At 41.5% G+C, this 17,382-nt stretch overlaps 1 protein-coding gene across 2 annotated transcripts in view; it reads right to left on the reverse strand.

Moving 5' to 3' along the window:
• The window catches only part of ARHGAP18 (Rho GTPase activating protein 18), a 109,646-nt gene that overhangs the window by 20,410 nt on the left and 71,854 nt on the right, over positions 1-17,382 (reverse strand). For both annotated transcript variants that reach the window (XM_019538021.1, XM_019538020.1), the window contains 4 exons: positions 12,294-12,459; positions 8,412-8,503; positions 4,467-4,544; positions 2,255-2,414 (listed from right to left, as the gene is read on the reverse strand). In XM_019538021.1, the coding sequence (XP_019393566.1) occupies positions 2,255-2,414; positions 4,467-4,544; positions 8,412-8,503; positions 12,294-12,459 (496 nt within the window). The remainder of the gene's footprint in view (positions 1-2,254; positions 2,415-4,466; positions 4,545-8,411; positions 8,504-12,293; positions 12,460-17,382) is intronic.

Below are 17,382 nucleotides of genomic sequence, written 5' to 3' on the forward strand. Positions count from 1 at the left end.
TGCATTTATGTTCTGAAGAGGAGCAAGGTTTAAGATGCAACCATTCCTCAGCTTTTCCTATTGGCTAATCTCACATCAGCTGGTTGGCTTTGGTGGGTCACATTCTCAGGTATCAGATTTAGTAGCTGCAACTAGGTAGCCATCCACTTAAAAGTTAGGTGCAATAACAACAAGTGTTGCAACTCCTAAATCCTCCTAGTGCCAATTTGTTCCAAGTTGAGAAACTAATTTAGAAGTTGAAAAAAGCAGTAAAGCTTGTTGTTTTCCCTTTCAGTTTGGGGATTATAATGTGGTATGAAAGCCATTTGTTGTAAAATCTTCTGGGATTAAATGGGTAACAACAACAATTCAGTTCACTCACAACAAACAACATTTTGTTTAATAAATCACTTGGTGTTAATGACTAATCATGGATTAATAAACTTGCTTTTGTTCTTGTGTATCCAGCATGTAAATAAAATAATTCTGCAAATCTGGGTTATTTTCCATTTTATACAAACTCCAATTTGTGTCCAAGGAGATATAGTTTGAGACAAAGAAAATAAAAAATAATCATTTGGTAAATAAGAGATATCATTTCTAGCAGTCTCCAATATAATTGTGTAAAAATTAAAAGGTGAATAAGAATATTATAAATGTATATAACTGCATAAATAAAATATATCCTTTTGTTTAACAAAAACTAAGCATATTTATTGTACCAGCTATCTTTTTCTCATAACACATTTTAATGGTTATCAAACCCTTTTTAGGAAAATAAGTAAAAAAAAAATGTAAATGGAAAATAAGACTACTTAAAATAAAAGTTTCTTGCTTGCTTATTTAGGTCATGATTAGAAATCAGTTATTCAAATCACATTAAATCAATACTTAGGTTAATAGCAATTTTGAGTATGTTTTTTTTTATGTGCTGGAGACATTCAGGAGAATTGTAACATCTGCACTTATCATCCTCTCCCCTGCAAAACAGACAGGTTCATTTCAAATAAACATAAGTAAATAAACACAAGCCCACATTCTCTGGCTGTTATCTCTGGTTTGTAATACCACCCTTGGCACAAGACAGACTACCATATTGTAGAAGGGTAAAGCGCATTATGTCAGCTCTTACATATCCCCTCCCGAGACTGGTACAGCATAAAGGGTGTACACAAAACCTCCTTACTCCCCTTTATCTCTAGCTGTTGGAACACCAAAAGATGATGGCAGCCAGCTTAACGTATCTCTGGGGATCCCCCCATAATGTAAAAGTATAAAGTAATAACATAAGTTTTACTGCCCAACAGCTACAGAATTTGAGTGTGCAATGATGGCTGAAACCCTTCCCCAACTCAGCCTTTTCTTGTGCTCTTTACGAGAGCCTAGAATGTGAATCACTTTCTCAAGACTGCTAGTTTCAGAGATGGTAGGCACAAATGTTTGCATATTTCTGTCCATCTGTCTTTCAAGGTCTCCTGACTTTGCTCCTCCAAAAGTACCCAGTCTTTCTGGTCATGGATATCAGGACAGGGATCTCTCTGAAATGAGTCAGAGTTATTCCTGTGATGGTCAAAAGAGTTAACATAAAATTTAGGCACCACTCCTGATGGGTTTCTAAAGCGTCACAAAATCTGAACTCTACACTTTCACTGAACTGCTCTTTTTTTAAAGTAACTGGTTGCTTTTCAGCTGCTGTATCACTCAACAGAACTTGAGAGATTCTCAGAGCAAACTTGCAGCTCTTTAAGAAACTCCTGGTAACCTTTAGCTTTGACTATTTTACCACAATTCTCCATCACACAATTTTTTCTGTCTCCAAGGCATCCATCTTGCCATGTTTGATTTACTGATGACCTATCCCCTCCTTGCTGTTTCTTTAAGCAGACTGATAATTTATTGCTATCATGTGTTGCTACCATTGCCTGTATTCATCTTTTTCTTTACTATGAAAGCCATAAAATGACATTCTTTTTGTAACTCACCTCATCACACTAAACAGTATTATAAAATCTAAACAGGAAGTGACACTGTATATTTTCTTTCATATGGGAGCTAATAAATGGATAGCCCCAAAAGGGTATCATTGGTATAGCAGCAAAACAACAGTCAATCTTTTCTGGAAAAAAAAAAATCTCATTGCTATTTCATTTATTCCTCAGACTCACTCTTAGCAGCAAAACAAACTGTATAGCAAAGAAGTATTTGTCTGTGTTTAAAAGAGTGCTGTTTCTGGTATCACCAGCTTAGATCTGAGATAAACAACGATGCTGCTTACACTGAACATCCTGGAAAGCTTTGAGATATTCCACAGTAAGCAGTGGCTGAGGCAGCTCTCGTATGAAGAGTTTTAAAAGACTTGCAGCGTCATGTTGCTTTACCGTTTCCCAGTTGAAAGTCCCTTCATAAAATTTTGCTTCCAGTTCTTGGCAAAGACTCTGAAAGGGAGCAGAACAGAAACAGCTACTATGCTGGGTTTTGTGCTGTTGGAAGAGGTATGCATTATGCACATGGCAATTTTTTCCACAATTTGAAAAAAAAAATCATCTGAAATATCATTTACCACCACCTGCTACTACTACTTTTGCTACAGAAAAAAAAAGAATACTGGACTAGTATTAGACATGCACAGTTAAAAACCTAATGCAGAGAGAAAATATACCTAACAAATCATATAGGTCTGAATCCTACTGCGCTGTCTCATAGCAATATGGTCTCCTCTACAGGACAAACCCACCTAAGGGCCCTATAAATGTGCAACTCAAAGGCCACTGCTATATATTATACTTAATAAGAGATTAACCAGTGAAGTGTGCTTTAAGTTGTGACCAGGCCACACGTTAAAGCAATGAATAGCATCATAATACAAGGAATAGGCCACAAAGTTATTCCACAAAAAATGTGTGATAACTTTGTGGCTGGTTCTTATGCCATTAAACATGTGGCCAGGTGTGCCCCTGTGGCTGGGAGCCCTGTCAACTGATGGGACTCCCAGCTGCATGGAGTTTGCTACTTGCTGGTACAGAAGGAGCCTGTGATGATCATCCTGGGCTCCCCCTGCACCAACAATAAGGCACAACAGGATCTGATGCACAGTCCCACAATCACACTTCCTACCATGCACATGTGGCATTGTAGGATTGCCATGACTGTGGATTGTGCATTAGATCCCATTGTGCCTTATTGTTGATGCAGGGGGAGCCCAGGATGATCATCACAGGCTCCTGCACCAGCAAGCAGCAAACTTTACACAGCTGGGAACCTCATCAGTTGACAGGGCTCCCAGCCACAGGGGCACACCTGGCCACATGTTTAATGGCATAAGAACCAGCCACAAAGTTATACACATTTTTTGTGGAATAACGCTGTGGCCTATTCCTTGTATTATGATGCTATTAATTGCTTTAATATATGGCCTGGTCACTGTAACAGAAAAAAATGCTGGTGCATCAATGACAGGGTTCAGTAAGTATGTAATTGAGTTCTACAGAAATTAACCTAGAGCTGACGGTACTTGATCAAGAATGTTTTCCTTTCTGAAGGCTTTCAGTAGTATCTTACAGAATTTTAGGTCAAAAATACAATTACTACAGAGAGCGTATTATCTTTGATTACTTTCTGCAGTGGTTTTCCTAGAAAAGTAAATGTGTGCAACATTTTGGAAAACCAGTAGGTTTGGTCAAAGGACAAGTTCTTTCAAGTGTTTGATTCTGGTTAATATTGCTGCTATTTAATGAATGACGCTTTGCACAGAAACACCTGAAAACAAACAAACAAACAAACAAAAACTCAAATGAGCAAACAAAAGGACTCCCAGATACGACAGTAAAAGCTGAGGACCAAACAAAGGTGTGAAGATTTTGAGTTACTGGTAAATAAGGCCAGTTACCATCATATTCTGTCCCTTCCATCGTTCCATATGAACCAGCTGCTGGACAAAGCTGTGGATGACAGAGCCTGACAGACATCTTTGGGCAGCTGAATCTGCTTAAATGATCTTTCTGTTCAGAATTTAAGGCCAATTCAAACCATCTTTACACCTCTTGATGTAAATTAACCTGTGCTTTTGGTTTTCTGAATTAAAGCTATTTTGGGTTACAGTTTGAGTATAATTGGCAGCCACTCTGAAAAGTATCAGTGTGAACAGAGATGCAAGTAAGACCGTGAATACTGTGAGAAGCAGTGGTACTGATGTTTCTAGAGATAATGAAGGAAGTTTTTTTACTGTAGGTAGCCTGCTCTTTGCATACCACAGACTGAATCTACCTGTCAAATGAGCTAATGAAGTCAGAAGGGAGTTTCCAAGTAGCATGCAGACTACACAGGAATACACTGGTCAGAGCATACAACTGATTTGGATATAGGTTAAGAGCATGGGAATTTTGGCTAGCCTAGTTCAAATCCTTTTTTAAGATTTCAGTACCAATTGTACCATCAGACGGAACTAAAACCAGTAAATGAGGGTATTGAGAGTCAATGTAATCTTTTACCTTTACTCTTGCTGCAACTCCGGGTATTCGAAGAAGCCCTTCTGTATCCAATCTTGCCTCTTCTATCTGGGAAATCAGCTGTCAATCAACATAAATCAAGCTGCATGAGGCCAAGATGCTAATTAAAATGTTCTATGTAGATAGCTTTGGGACACTAGATTTTTTTGGTTTTTTAATATCAAGGCTATAAAAATGGGCTACCATCAATACAAACAAATTCAAATATACATTTCCTGCAGGAAACACCTGATCCTAACCTTGTACTTTTCATCCACACTATTAAAAGGTTGTTTGTTTTTTTAATGGAAATTGTAAACATCAACCTTCCTATATAAAGGTAAGGTATAAAAGGAATAAACTGCTTCTCTAAACTTCTCTGGTTTCAAAAATAAATATTCAGTTTCTAATCTCAGTAAAAATGGGCATTACTAAAAACCATTAGCTGTAGATTGCTCTGTATTACGTTCTTACAGGCACTCTTATTTACAACTTCACAAAGGAAAATTTAAGTGCTTGCAATCACTGAAGAGCCTTTAGGTTTGAAAAAAAATTATATTCTCGTAAAAGACACAACAGAATTGTGTCTGAACAGAATTATAAAAAAATATAATATATAAAATATATAAATATTTTAAATATAAAATATATAAATAAATATAAATATATAAAAAAAATTATATTCTCATAAAAGACACAACAGAATTGGTAATCCTATTCATGCTTAGATGAGTTAGTACAATCAATGGAAATATATTCATACTGTGCATGTCATGTATTTAATACAAGATATACATCACTGTGCTCACCAAAATACATAATAATCATCCAAAGTACTGTATAAATATTAAATGTTGACTACATCTATTTGATCCAGTAGATAATTGAAACACTAGGGCAATACTTCTACTATACACCTTATATGAACTAAGGTGAACTATAAACTATGCGGTACAGCAGGATTTTTTTTTCATGGTTGCATAAACAAAAAAGGATGATCTACTTTACTGTATTTATGTTAATGGCACTGATCACAGGAGATATGAAAAAAAACAGGTGTCCTGAGCACATCACAAATGCCTGATCATTCTAAATGTATTTTTCCAGTTAAAAACAGGATCACAGGAAAGTAGGGCTGAAAGGGACCTCACATGGTCATCTAGTCCAGACCCCAGCTCAACGCAGGATTGCCCCTGACTAAACCTTCCTAGTCAAGCCTCCGTCCAACCCGTTCTTGAAAATTTCCAAGGATGGAGATTCTACAATTTCTCTAGATAGCCCATTCCAGTGCTTAACACTCCCCCCCAGTCAAAAAGTTCTTCCTTATAACTAATCAAAGCTTCCTTGGCTGTAGCTTGAGCCCATATTTCCTGGTCCTGTTCTCTACGGCCAGAGAGAAGGCCATCTCCACCCTCTCTGTAAATGTCCTTCAGATAGTTGAACATTATCAATCCCCACCTCAGTTTTCTCTTCTCCATACTAAATCTTAGTTTTTTCAGCCTTTCCTCATAAATCTTACTTCCCAAGAACCTAGTCATTTTTGTCACTTGGTGCTGAACTCTTTCCTTCTTGAAGTGTGGGCAAAAAACTGCGCACACAGCTCCTGGCGAGGCCTCACAATTGCTGAATAGAGTAGAAGAATCACTTTCCTTGATTTGCAAGTGACACTCCTGTTAATACAACATAGGACGCTGTCAGCCTTTTTTCGTAACAGAAAGAACATAGATGGCTCATATCCAGTTTATGGTCTACTGTAACCCTCAACTCCTCTGCAGTACTGCATCGTAGCTAATCATTCCCGAGCCTGTATTTATGCTCAGGACTTGGCACCTGTCCTTGTTCAATCTCATCTGATTGAAAAGCATTTTTCCTGTTTATTTAAACCATTCTGGATCCTAGGCCAACCCTCCAGTGCATCTGCAACTCCACCCAACTTGGTGTCATCTGCAAATTTACTAAGTGTGCACTCAATCCCATCCCCCATATCATTAATGAAGATGTTAAACGATACTAGACCCATGACAGATCCCTGGGGAACTCCACTTGATACCTCCTCCCAGCTAGACACTGAGAGACTGATGATCGCTCATTGACCATGATGATTCAGTCAGTTATATATCTACCTCACAGTACTTTCATCTAGTCTGGGGTAGGCAATTATTTTGGCTGGAGTGCCAGTTAATGAGTTTTGGTGAGCTGTTGATGGTTACATATTTGAAATCTTTCAGAAGATATAATTTTAACAAATTATAGCTTAAAAATAATATACTAAAAATAAAAAAATCTACTATAATGTATTTTAATTTGATTTTGAAATATAATTTTTGTTCTGATTTGTTTGGGGTTTTTTGAATGGTGTATATAGAGCCAATTACATAATTGCTCAAAATAAAGTATTTTGTATATTGTGGGAGCAGGGTGACAGGGTGTGGGGATACGTGCACAGGTGTGTATAGGGGCGCTCCCTGGGTGCTAGGTCCCAGAAGCAGGCCAGTGCTGGGGAGGGAAGGGAGGCAGGGGGTATGTGCTAGAGCTCGTCCAGGCAGCGCAGTCACGTTTGGTCTGTGGCTGTCCCTATGGCATGCCACACTGGGCTGAGCCCTGCCCGCTCCCGCCTGGGGAGGTCAGTGCCACCATGTTCCCACCCGTGCCCGGCTCTTCAACTTCAGATAGTTCAGATAGTTGAAGCCTGCACAGCTCCAGCCCCAACCAGCCTGCACAGCTTCCCAGCAGGGCTGTTCTTGGAGTGGCTGCAGCCCCCCAGGTACTGCTCAGCTTCCCTCACTTTCAGCAGCTCCTCCTCCTGCCCCTACCCCTTCTGTGCTGCTCCAGGCAGGTGGTAAACTGCAGCCAGGTGGCTCCTGCCCCACAGCACGGGGCTCTAGCTCCCAGCTACCTTCCAGGTACTCGGCCGGAGTGGGTAGAAGGCAGCCAGGAGCTGGAGCTGGAGCCCTGTGAGATGAGGTAGGAGTTGCCCAGCTGCAGTTTGCCTCAGTGCAGTGCAGCAGGGGCAGAAGGAGGAGCAAGGGGATGAAGAGCTGCTGCAGGTGGGAAGGAGCTAAGTAGTACCCAGGTGGCTGCAGCCAAGCCAGGAGCAGCCCCACCAGGAAACTGTGTATGCTGGCCAAGGCTGGTCATCCTGCATTAACACTAGGATTTACAGAAACTCACCCAGTCATTACGTACCTACTTAACTCATGGTGAGACAAAGTTATTTTTGCAACTTTGTCCTGGCACAAAGAGCCCATTCTACGGGCATTTTGTGATGGCCCTGCCCCTACATACTAATTGGTGGAGAGACTCCATCCCTCAGCACTGATTGGCAGAGAGGCCCTGTGGGGGAGGAGGGACAAGGGGGTGGCAGCCATTTTGACTGCTGGCTGCCCTTCATCTGGCCCCTCTCCTCAGAGCTGATTAGCAGAGGCCTGGGAGGGAGGAGAGGACAGGGGCAACCACCGTCTTGCCTGTTGCCCCTTTCATGTCACCCCACCTGCCTGCGCCTTTCCATCCTGGGCGAGCTATAAGACTTAATAAAAACCTGTTTTTATTTTTTTTGCGAATTTTGTGACTAGCCCTAGATTTCACAGTTTTCACAACATCTGTGAAACCACAATTTAGGTAGGTACCTAGCAACAATTTCTGCATCAAGCCCCTAATCTCCATTTACCAATGGTAATTCAAAAAAAATTCCGTAACAGCCTACGAAGTTGCGTTCTCTACCACATTAATTCAGCAAAGGTAAGTCATGTATAAAGCCAAATTTCAAACTTAATGCACAATGTTCCACCTCATTGGGGGGGTGGGGAATATAGAACGTTCTATAGGAACTGAGTGCTACACTTGAAATGTTAGGCTAGATTACTGTGAGTTTAGGCACTTGGGACAAAACACTAATGTCTTTAGTATTCTGTAGGTCTGTAACAAATTGGCTTCTTTGTGTTCACTTACTTTTTGTAAGATCAGTGGTATCTTGGTGCCTGGTACTTTTTTCTGATCTTGTTCCAGCAAAACTGCCAGCGGGACACCAAAAAGACCAGAATCTGCACAATGCAAAAGGAAACAGAGATACTATCCACATCTGGACCAATATATGAGGTAGTGGCACAAAGAGAGACTGTCAATGAGATAAGCCTATTCAATACGTTCTGAGCGACTGTTCTTCTATTCAAAGAATATGTCTAAATGTCTTCATCAATCAAGTCATTCAGAGCATAATTAAACAAACCATTTGGGCTAAACGTACTCATTCATCTCTTTTCACCCATAAATCAAGAGTCTTCTGTTTCAACTTCAAATTGCCATCCATACATTGTGCAATAGAGTGAAGCAAACTGCATAAATGAACCATCTGTATGATTCTGGTTTGCAGAAAGCTGTTGCAATGATGACCCTGCAATGCAGATCTTTATCATTTGATACAAGTTTACAGTTTAGATGCAAATGGCTTTAGCAAGATTTCCAGAAGTCTAGCTACTAAACTGAAATAGAGGTAATTATCATCTATATTCACTCTGAACGGTTCTCTCCATCAGAACTTGAAAAGAAGAGTAGTCAACTGTCATTGTACATTTTTGCCCAGATGCAGTATCATACTGTCAATGCTAAGTCAGTAGGGAGTTATTTTTATACAAAAGTAAAAGTCAGGTTTTATTCTACACTGGATAAGCCCAGGTTAAAATATGGCTACTGCCTTGTCACTATGGTAGTATAAACTTAAAAAAAATAACTTTAGCCGCTAAGCTCAGCTAACTTTAAATTAATACATAAGCTTGATACAGAGCTCACTGAAGTCAGCAGGGGCTTGGCAGAATCGATTTATGTCACAGCTTCTTCATTTTAGATAAATACTGATTGGAAATGAACAGCTTAAATAACTGCAATTTATTAAACTGTAAAGTTTTATCTTGGAGCTACTCGTCAGGATAACACCATTGGCCACCTAGGTTATACATCCTGAGAGCAGATAGCCATAGCTTTTTGTTTGGTGTAGCTGTCATGGCAACATGCAACACAGAAATGGGCCAGCAGAGGAGATCTGACAGTACCAAAAAAGAAGAGTTCTGATCTAAGAATATGAGGGATGTACTAGAACAAAGTTGCCTAGTCAGCAAAGGGACTTTCTTCACTTTGTCCTGTTGATCGGGAATATGAAAAATAGACCAGCATCCGTAAACATGCACCCACAGAAACAGGCACAATCCTTCCCCAAATCTCTGCCCTTTTTTTGCAGACCTACTAAAATGCAGAACCCGCATGTTTTTGGTGTAGTGAAGGCAAAGAAGTAGGTTACAGGAAGCATGGTCAGAAATCCTGTTTGTAGCAGAACTGTATTCTGCAGCAGAACTGAGCTTTGTAGTATCTGCAGTCTGTTCAAAAACGAAAGGAAAAGGTTTGTGGATCCACTACTGTACGGACCCACAGTCTACATCACACTACATGGAATCAGCTAGACAGCAAATCTCCTGCAGCCCTCAAATTACTAAAGCAGTTCTGAAACCACATCAGTCCTGGGACAGTTAAAGGCACACTGTTTCTTTCCCAGTCTGCTCTAATATTTCCAAATCAGACCCATTTTCTTGGACTTGGTGGAAACGCAAGGTTTTTAATCAACTTAATTCTTCTCTAGGGCTGTCATTAAAAAATAAAGCCAAACACGTATCATTTGAGGTGGCTTCCAACTGATCAAAACCTGGGACAAAAGAGAAATGGCCATGAACTTGATTCAGCTCTGACTACATGGCCTTGTCCCAGGAAAAAAAGTATCTGCCTTTTATCCTGCATACTTCACAGGTATTAAAGTAGGACAGTAGGTTTATAGGTGGATAAGATCTCAGGACAAAAGAAAGAAATGGGAGAAAAGCAACCTCTGTTTTAAATCAATCCTAAATTAATACTGCACAGGCTTGAAAAAAGGCCCGCTTAAAATCAATAAATAACGAAAAAGCATCAAGAGTAACAAGTCTGTTGCTCATGTACTATTTTTAATATATGCAGACACTTCTGCAGGATGGAAATCAAAGCTGCAAAGCTGACTGTGGTTGTGCATTTAAAAAGTGGTTTTCTTCTCCTGTAAAGTAAAAGACATATGCTAAGGAATCAATTCTGCACTGCTATATATCTCTCAACAGTCTCTCTGTAGCTTTCAATTATTTAAAGTGAGCTATTTCACTATCACATATCCACTGAACCTTGACAACAGAGTTTTGCCCAAAGCAGGTTTGCGATTAACTGGTAACACATTTCAGATTCTTGTATACCATTTAGCAGAACATCAGAAATACGGAAGACAAACAAAACTGTGAAATTTCTTCTATCCTGAAATGGATGACCACACATCTCAAGTTTTGGAAAAGGAATTGAGATCATGTATGTTCCCTTGGTTGGTTTGCATATCTAATAAGTGGCTGGCTGCAAGCATCTCACCATTCTTTGCAAAGGCCACAACCTCCTACTCCATAGGATGCCATCCCTCCATACAGCAAAGAAATGGGCTCTATTGTTATTGGAAATCTGAGATACATAATTAGAGCTATATTATGCAAGGAAATTAATGCTAGTGACTACAGGAAACAGATGGTAAATGATTGCCCTTAGCAAGGGTGGGAGAACAAATACAAGACATGTCACACATTGGGAGCATCTACACATTGCCCTATGGCGATGTTGTTACTGCACTGTGCTTTAATATTTCTTTTTGGAAGTACTAAAGCAAGGCACAGTAACTGCCCATACTGTGCTGCACACACGGTGCACAGTTATTTTTAGTAACTACTTTGCTGTAGCAGTGCGCTATAACAAGGGAGCGTGCCACTACAGCAAAGTAGCTGCTGGTCATGTGTAGACACCTGTGGACACTACGTTGCCATAGCACATTGCTATGGTGATGTACCATCAGGTGTAGATGTGGTCATTCTTTATTAGTCAAAGCTCAGCAACTTGCAACAGAGTGCAGAGGCGTGATAGTGAAGTAGTACCCACCTTTAAGCAAATCCTCCCTTGGGAGCTCCTTTTAAGCAGTATGGAACCCATTGTAGTTCTAGAGAGGAGGGGTGATTTGGTCAAACACAAGTTACTGGGCTTGCTACAGCTGACTGATATCTTACAGTCAGGGTTCAACAGGAAGTCAGACTAGATGATAAGGATCTCTTTTGGCTTTAAAACCTAGGAAACTATTAAGCTACAGTGATGCCTACATAACTAAATGAACATGTGATTATACCACATGCTAGCACACTCATGCTAACTTAATCTAGTTACCACAAGTAACTATAGCAGCAGAGACACAACAGTACAAGCTACACTTGTCAACAAGGTGCACCTGTTAGCATCCACAGTACAGTCTGAGATCCCCTGTCACTACATCTTCACTGCTATTGCTGCCTGTGTGATGTAGCTTAAGCAAGCATAAACATATTAGCACATGCCAATCATCATCTTGCAGTCTAAACATATCATATGGAAGTATCTATGGTGAAACTCTTCCCACCACACTGTGGCAATATGGGGAATATTTCTTTCATTTGGTCTCTAGCACATATGCTCAATCCATATGCTTGGCTAATGTTAGTTGCCAGACAGAGGATGTTAGCTTTGGACCATGGTTTCTTAGCTGGGATAATTTATGCACGTGAAGGTTTTTAAACATGAGGAGAGCCTAGAGTGATGGGGCTGTGGTGTATGGTTAAGAGTCTTGCTTATCAGATCTATCTATTACCAGATATTATAAATCCCCAGCTTTAGGATCATTAAAAGAAAAAAGAACAAAGGCAAAAAAAATAACACTTGCTAACCTACTTGTTTCAGAAGAATATATAGCAGTTGTATGCTCACCTTTGGTTTTGATTTTTAAAGCTTTTTGTTGTTTGAATTCTGTCCCGAGTATGTCATAAAGAGCAGTTAGTTCAATCAGTGCTAAAGAATAAACCTTCTTCATGTCCTGAGGGGCCAGGTCGCCAATCTTTGTAGTGCCTGTTTTATCCTTTGGCAGTCTGAAATTCTAAAATAGAAGACGTGTGTCACGTTAAAAATCTTACTGTCAACTAATTGAATAGACTGAGTGCAAAGAATGTGCTTTGCCAATGGCAAAAGCACACTACTCTTAATAAGCATAATAGGGTACTGCCCGACTTTCCTTTAAAAAAAAAAAAAAAAGAAAAGAGAGCGGGAATAATGCTAATTCAATGTGCTTGCACAACTGGAGAATGCAAGGCATTACTTTACATTGCAAAGGCCAGACTTTTGAATACTGTAGTGGATGAAACCCTGTCTGGTTCAGATAATTTAATAAATGCACATTTTTGAGTGGTGTCACTCTTTCTGTTCTCCCAGTTAGGCTTAGGTTGAAACCTCAGTTAGAGCTTCATGTATGTGCAACAGTTGTCCTTTGCACAAACAATAATATGATCGCAGCCATAGATAATAATCGTTGCGGAATATAAACCACCTTGCTTGCCTTTGGGTGCTATATAAATAAGTAATAGGCTCATCTGAGCTTTGATATCTGTAATTCATTACTTGTATTGCAGTGATGCTCAGGTGCTCCAGCCATACAGACACAAAACAAAAAGGTGCTCCTTTAACTTTTCTGACTTTACTTCTACCTATTCAGACTACAACATAGGAAGTCTAGCTGACAAGGCCCAGATGCATCTTTCAAAGCATGATACATCTCGGCTGGAATGGGTCAAACAGAAGCTATGCAAGGTATTCCTTCTACTGGAGAGGCACCAAATATTATAATCTTCATGGAAATCCCTGTTTCAACTAACTCAGGGTATCACATTCACCCAGCAGGTGGGGCTTTTATGGGCCGCTGGATGAACGGTGTAGGGTTCCCCACAGTCTAGATCTGGAGCATAGAGCTGATCCACACGCTGCACCCAGAGCATGGGGTTGCATCATCTAACTTCAGAGCTTCTGGAGGGCCTGAAAACTTGGCAGTGGATTGGTTAAGCAGCAACAGCATTAATTGTTGTGGCTCGTGCAGCTGAGCCACCATTCCACCACCATAGTTCCAGCCCTGCAGGCTGAATCCATAGTGCACAGCTGTGTCATCTGGCCCACTAGCTGGAAATGTGGCAGATGAGTGGTAATTGCTGCTGCTTTAGGAACCACAGTAATTAACACTGCCACCATTCATCTCACCACCAAATTTTCATACCCTGAATAACGGTATACAATAGAAAATACCGTATCCTATTGTAAACTTACGATGGCCACCTCCACATGTTACAGATAGTAAGCAATTAACTGGTTAATTGCACAATTACCTTTAGACCAGCTATCCATTTAAAGTACCTGTCGCACCATGAAAAGCTCCAACCAGCTTAGGCTAGGCATTCAAAAGGCCTGAGGGAGGATTGATACTACCTATGTGGGTTTCTCTAAGCTGCACAGATTGTACTGCGTGCAAATACAATGCACATTCACTCTTGGGTGGAGGGGGGCATGGAAGTGCCTGTGCTAGTAAAGGCCATAAGGTGGGGGGCACTCTCCCATGCCTCCCAGCCCCACCTCTCCCTGCCAGTGGTGGCTGCCAGCAGTGAGGGGGGAGGAGGGCAGCTCTCAGTCCCAGCTCTTCCCTGCCCATGTCAGTGGAGCTGCACAGCAGCAGGGGCAGACATGGAAGTGGAGGCCTCTCCCAGCTGTGCTTGCTTTGGTTTGAGAAGGGCTGGGATTGGGGTTGGGGCCATAGGGCAGGGCCTCTGCTCCCCCACCTCCCACACCCTCTGTCGCTGCATGGCTTGGCTGATATGGACATCCAGAAGCTGGGGCTGGTAGTCGTGTGCAGCTGGAGCTGAGCCCAGCAGCACTGGGGGAAAATGGAGGGGAGCACAGGCCCCTGCTCTGCAGCCCTGCACCAGCCCCCCAGACCCAAGCAAGCACAGTTGTCAGGGAACCCTGCATCACAGGAGCCTCTACTCCCCCAACTCCCTGCTGGCGCCCACTGGCAGGCACAGGCAGGACACAGGATAGGGGAGCAGAGGCTTTGCTGCCTCAGCTCTGTGACAGCTTGGGTGTAGGGCCAGCTAGGTGCTCTGCTGGAGCAGCCCAGCTGAATTCCCTGACTCCATGCAAAGGGGAAGAGGAGTAGGTGGGCCCACAAAGGCCCCTGGGATGCTGTCGGACACTGACCTAACATGAATCAATAGGGGAACTGGTCCAGAAGTTCAAAAGACTGGTCTAACATAAAACAATCAAGTCTGATATTACATCCATCCAGTTTTCTTAGACAAGTTTCTGCCATTTTTAAACCAGTCGATGTGCCCCAAATTCTCTTCCATTACAGGTTTAGATTGGTTTCTGATCACTTATACCAGTTTATGTGTGTATGCCTGTACCAGCCTTAAAGTTAGACCTTGAAAATGTGTATTAACTTTATAGCTGGTTGCTATCAAGCTTTAATTTGCACTTGTGGCAGGGTCTTCCCTGTGTCTGGGAGCCCCATCAGCTGACAGAGCTCCCAGCTGCATGGATGCACCATGCCCAGTGTAAAACCCCAAAGCCCTGGAGTTGTGGCTCCCAGGAAACCCACCAGGCCCACACATGGCTCTCAGTCCTGGCTGCAACACATGCACAGCCAGGACTGAGAGTCCCACAAGTGACAGAGCTCCTGGTCCTGTCAGCTGAGGGTTTTCTTGGTCCCAGCTAGGCATGAGGTGCCGCAGGGACCAGGAGCCCCAACACTTGCACATCTCTTGGCCCCTGAGGTTGGGAGCCCCTTCAACAGAGGGGGCTCCCAGCCATGGGAGCCTGCTTCCTGCCAATGCATGGGGATCAGGATCAGGCTCCTCTTACACCAGTAGTAAGATGTGATGGGATCTAATGCATGATCCCACAAATGCACCTGTGGCATGACAGAAGGTATGATTGTGTGGATCATACATCAACTCCAATCACGCCTTTACCTGCATGTGTAGGGGGAACCTAAAGCATGACTGAAGCATTTTTAGAAATGATTCAAAATGTTTTATTAGTGCCTGGTTTATAGCATTAAAACCAGGAGAACATTAGGTAATCATTAGTTGAAGAAATGTATGAGTTCTTATCTAAATTGAGTGTTTGAAGAACGCTGAAACATTATTGCTTCAAGCACCTAGTTTACTCAGACATGTTTACGCAGCGTCTGACGGAATAATTTTTTTGTGTTATTTATTACTTTATGGTTTCTGTGTGAGTGCACGCTTCTAGCATATGATATTCTAAGGCAGTCTGGTTTATATACTCAAGGAGTATCTAAACCAAAATACCGTTGAAGATCTTACTTTGTATTTATTTAGCCTTACTGAGAATGAGGCCTGTTTGTTGTGAGATGAAAAAATGTAACTGAGTAGAAGCTAATTCTCACAATTTGGAAATATTTCTTGGCTTTTCAGTCTAACAAACAATTAAGTCTTTTACAAAGGGTTAAAAATGCCTCATTCCTATAAATGCCATTGTGTTGGTCTCTTTTGCATATGCTGGAGAGTGCTCGGAAACAGTCACAGGCAATAGGCTTTTGAGACAAAATGTGAAATCTAGAAATGATTGATATTTTTGTTGGAAATTGAGTCAAATATTAACTTCTCCCTGCTCTTCATCTTATTAGAGGTGTAAAGGTCACCCTATTCTTCAATCTTATCTCCATTTCCCCCTTAGAGAGGTGACTAACACTTCTCTTGGATTCTGACAAAAGGACTTTACTCAACAAGAGAAGTCTGTCAGAGTGATTACGTGAACAGTGCAAGCAGTGTGTGGACAAACTATTAGGGACATAAATGCAGTTACCTTTTGCAGGCCCAAATAGTATTCCAGGTCTGGAGTTATACCCCAGCTCCTTATCCAAAAGCAATACAGCTACATTCATGTTGCTTATACCTCTGCTGAGAAGCAGACCTATGTTATATAGCCACAGCATAAACATGGACTTGCTGCTTCTGGTTCTGGAAGAAGGGGCATGACCCTCTGAGAGGGCACCTTCTGCGAACTTCTTGCAGGGCACAAAAATTAAACAGTACAGATCTAGTCTATCTGTATATCTAGACAAATTAAAATATAAGGGCATCCAAGAGAGCTAGATGTTCCCTCAGGACATAATTTTGGAGGTTCAAAATCAAGCTATGCCAATACAGAAGAGGAGCAGTGGGGTGATGTACACACACAAGGAGCTTACTATCCAACAATCAAGCAATATACAAAAAAGGCAATGGAAGGCTGTGTGGCTCACAAAGTATACAAAGGAATAGCATGAATGTGTAAAAGAAAAATCAGAAAAGTAAAGGTGACAAATGAGTTACAGTTGTCGAGCGGTGTAGATTGTAGCCATGTTGGGCTAAGGACATAGGCAGACAAGGTTCTTTGGGTAAATCTTTCATTAGACCAACTCAAATCGTTGGGAAAAATTTTCTTCACAAGCTTTCAGGCTTAAAAACCCTTCATCAGGTCGAGGAAGCATCTGCAGTTGGTTTGTGCTCTTCCTGGATGGAATGAATAGTAAACAAGCTAGAGGCTGGTCTGCATGCAAGAAAGCCAGTCAGTGAAGATGTAAATTGAGGAGTCAGTGGGCGAGAGACAGGAATCACCCTAAACATACCAGAAAAGCTGTGCTATACAGCCAAGCCCTCAGATACCACCAAATTTCCACTGAGAAGAACACACAGGATTACCACCTCACAAACCTTAAAAAGGCTTTCACTCAACAAGGACACTCCCCCAGAGAGATAGACTGCATGTTTGAAAGAGCCACCTGGATACCACATGAAGAACTGCTGCAGTACAGAAGAAAACCCCCCATGAATTGCACACTGCTGGTTATGACATATCACCCCTCTCTTAAACCTATATGGAAAATCCTCAAACAACTGCAACCCAAACTAGAAGGAGATCCATTTCTTAAAGAGATCTTCCCAGAACCACCCATCCTACCCTTCAAACAAGCACT

Source organism: Crocodylus porosus, unplaced genomic scaffold (assembly GCF_001723895.1).
Source record: "Crocodylus porosus isolate Cpor-Errol unplaced genomic scaffold, CroPor_comp1, whole genome shotgun sequence".
NCBI classification, from domain to species: domain Eukaryota; kingdom Metazoa; phylum Chordata; order Crocodylia; family Crocodylidae; genus Crocodylus; species Crocodylus porosus.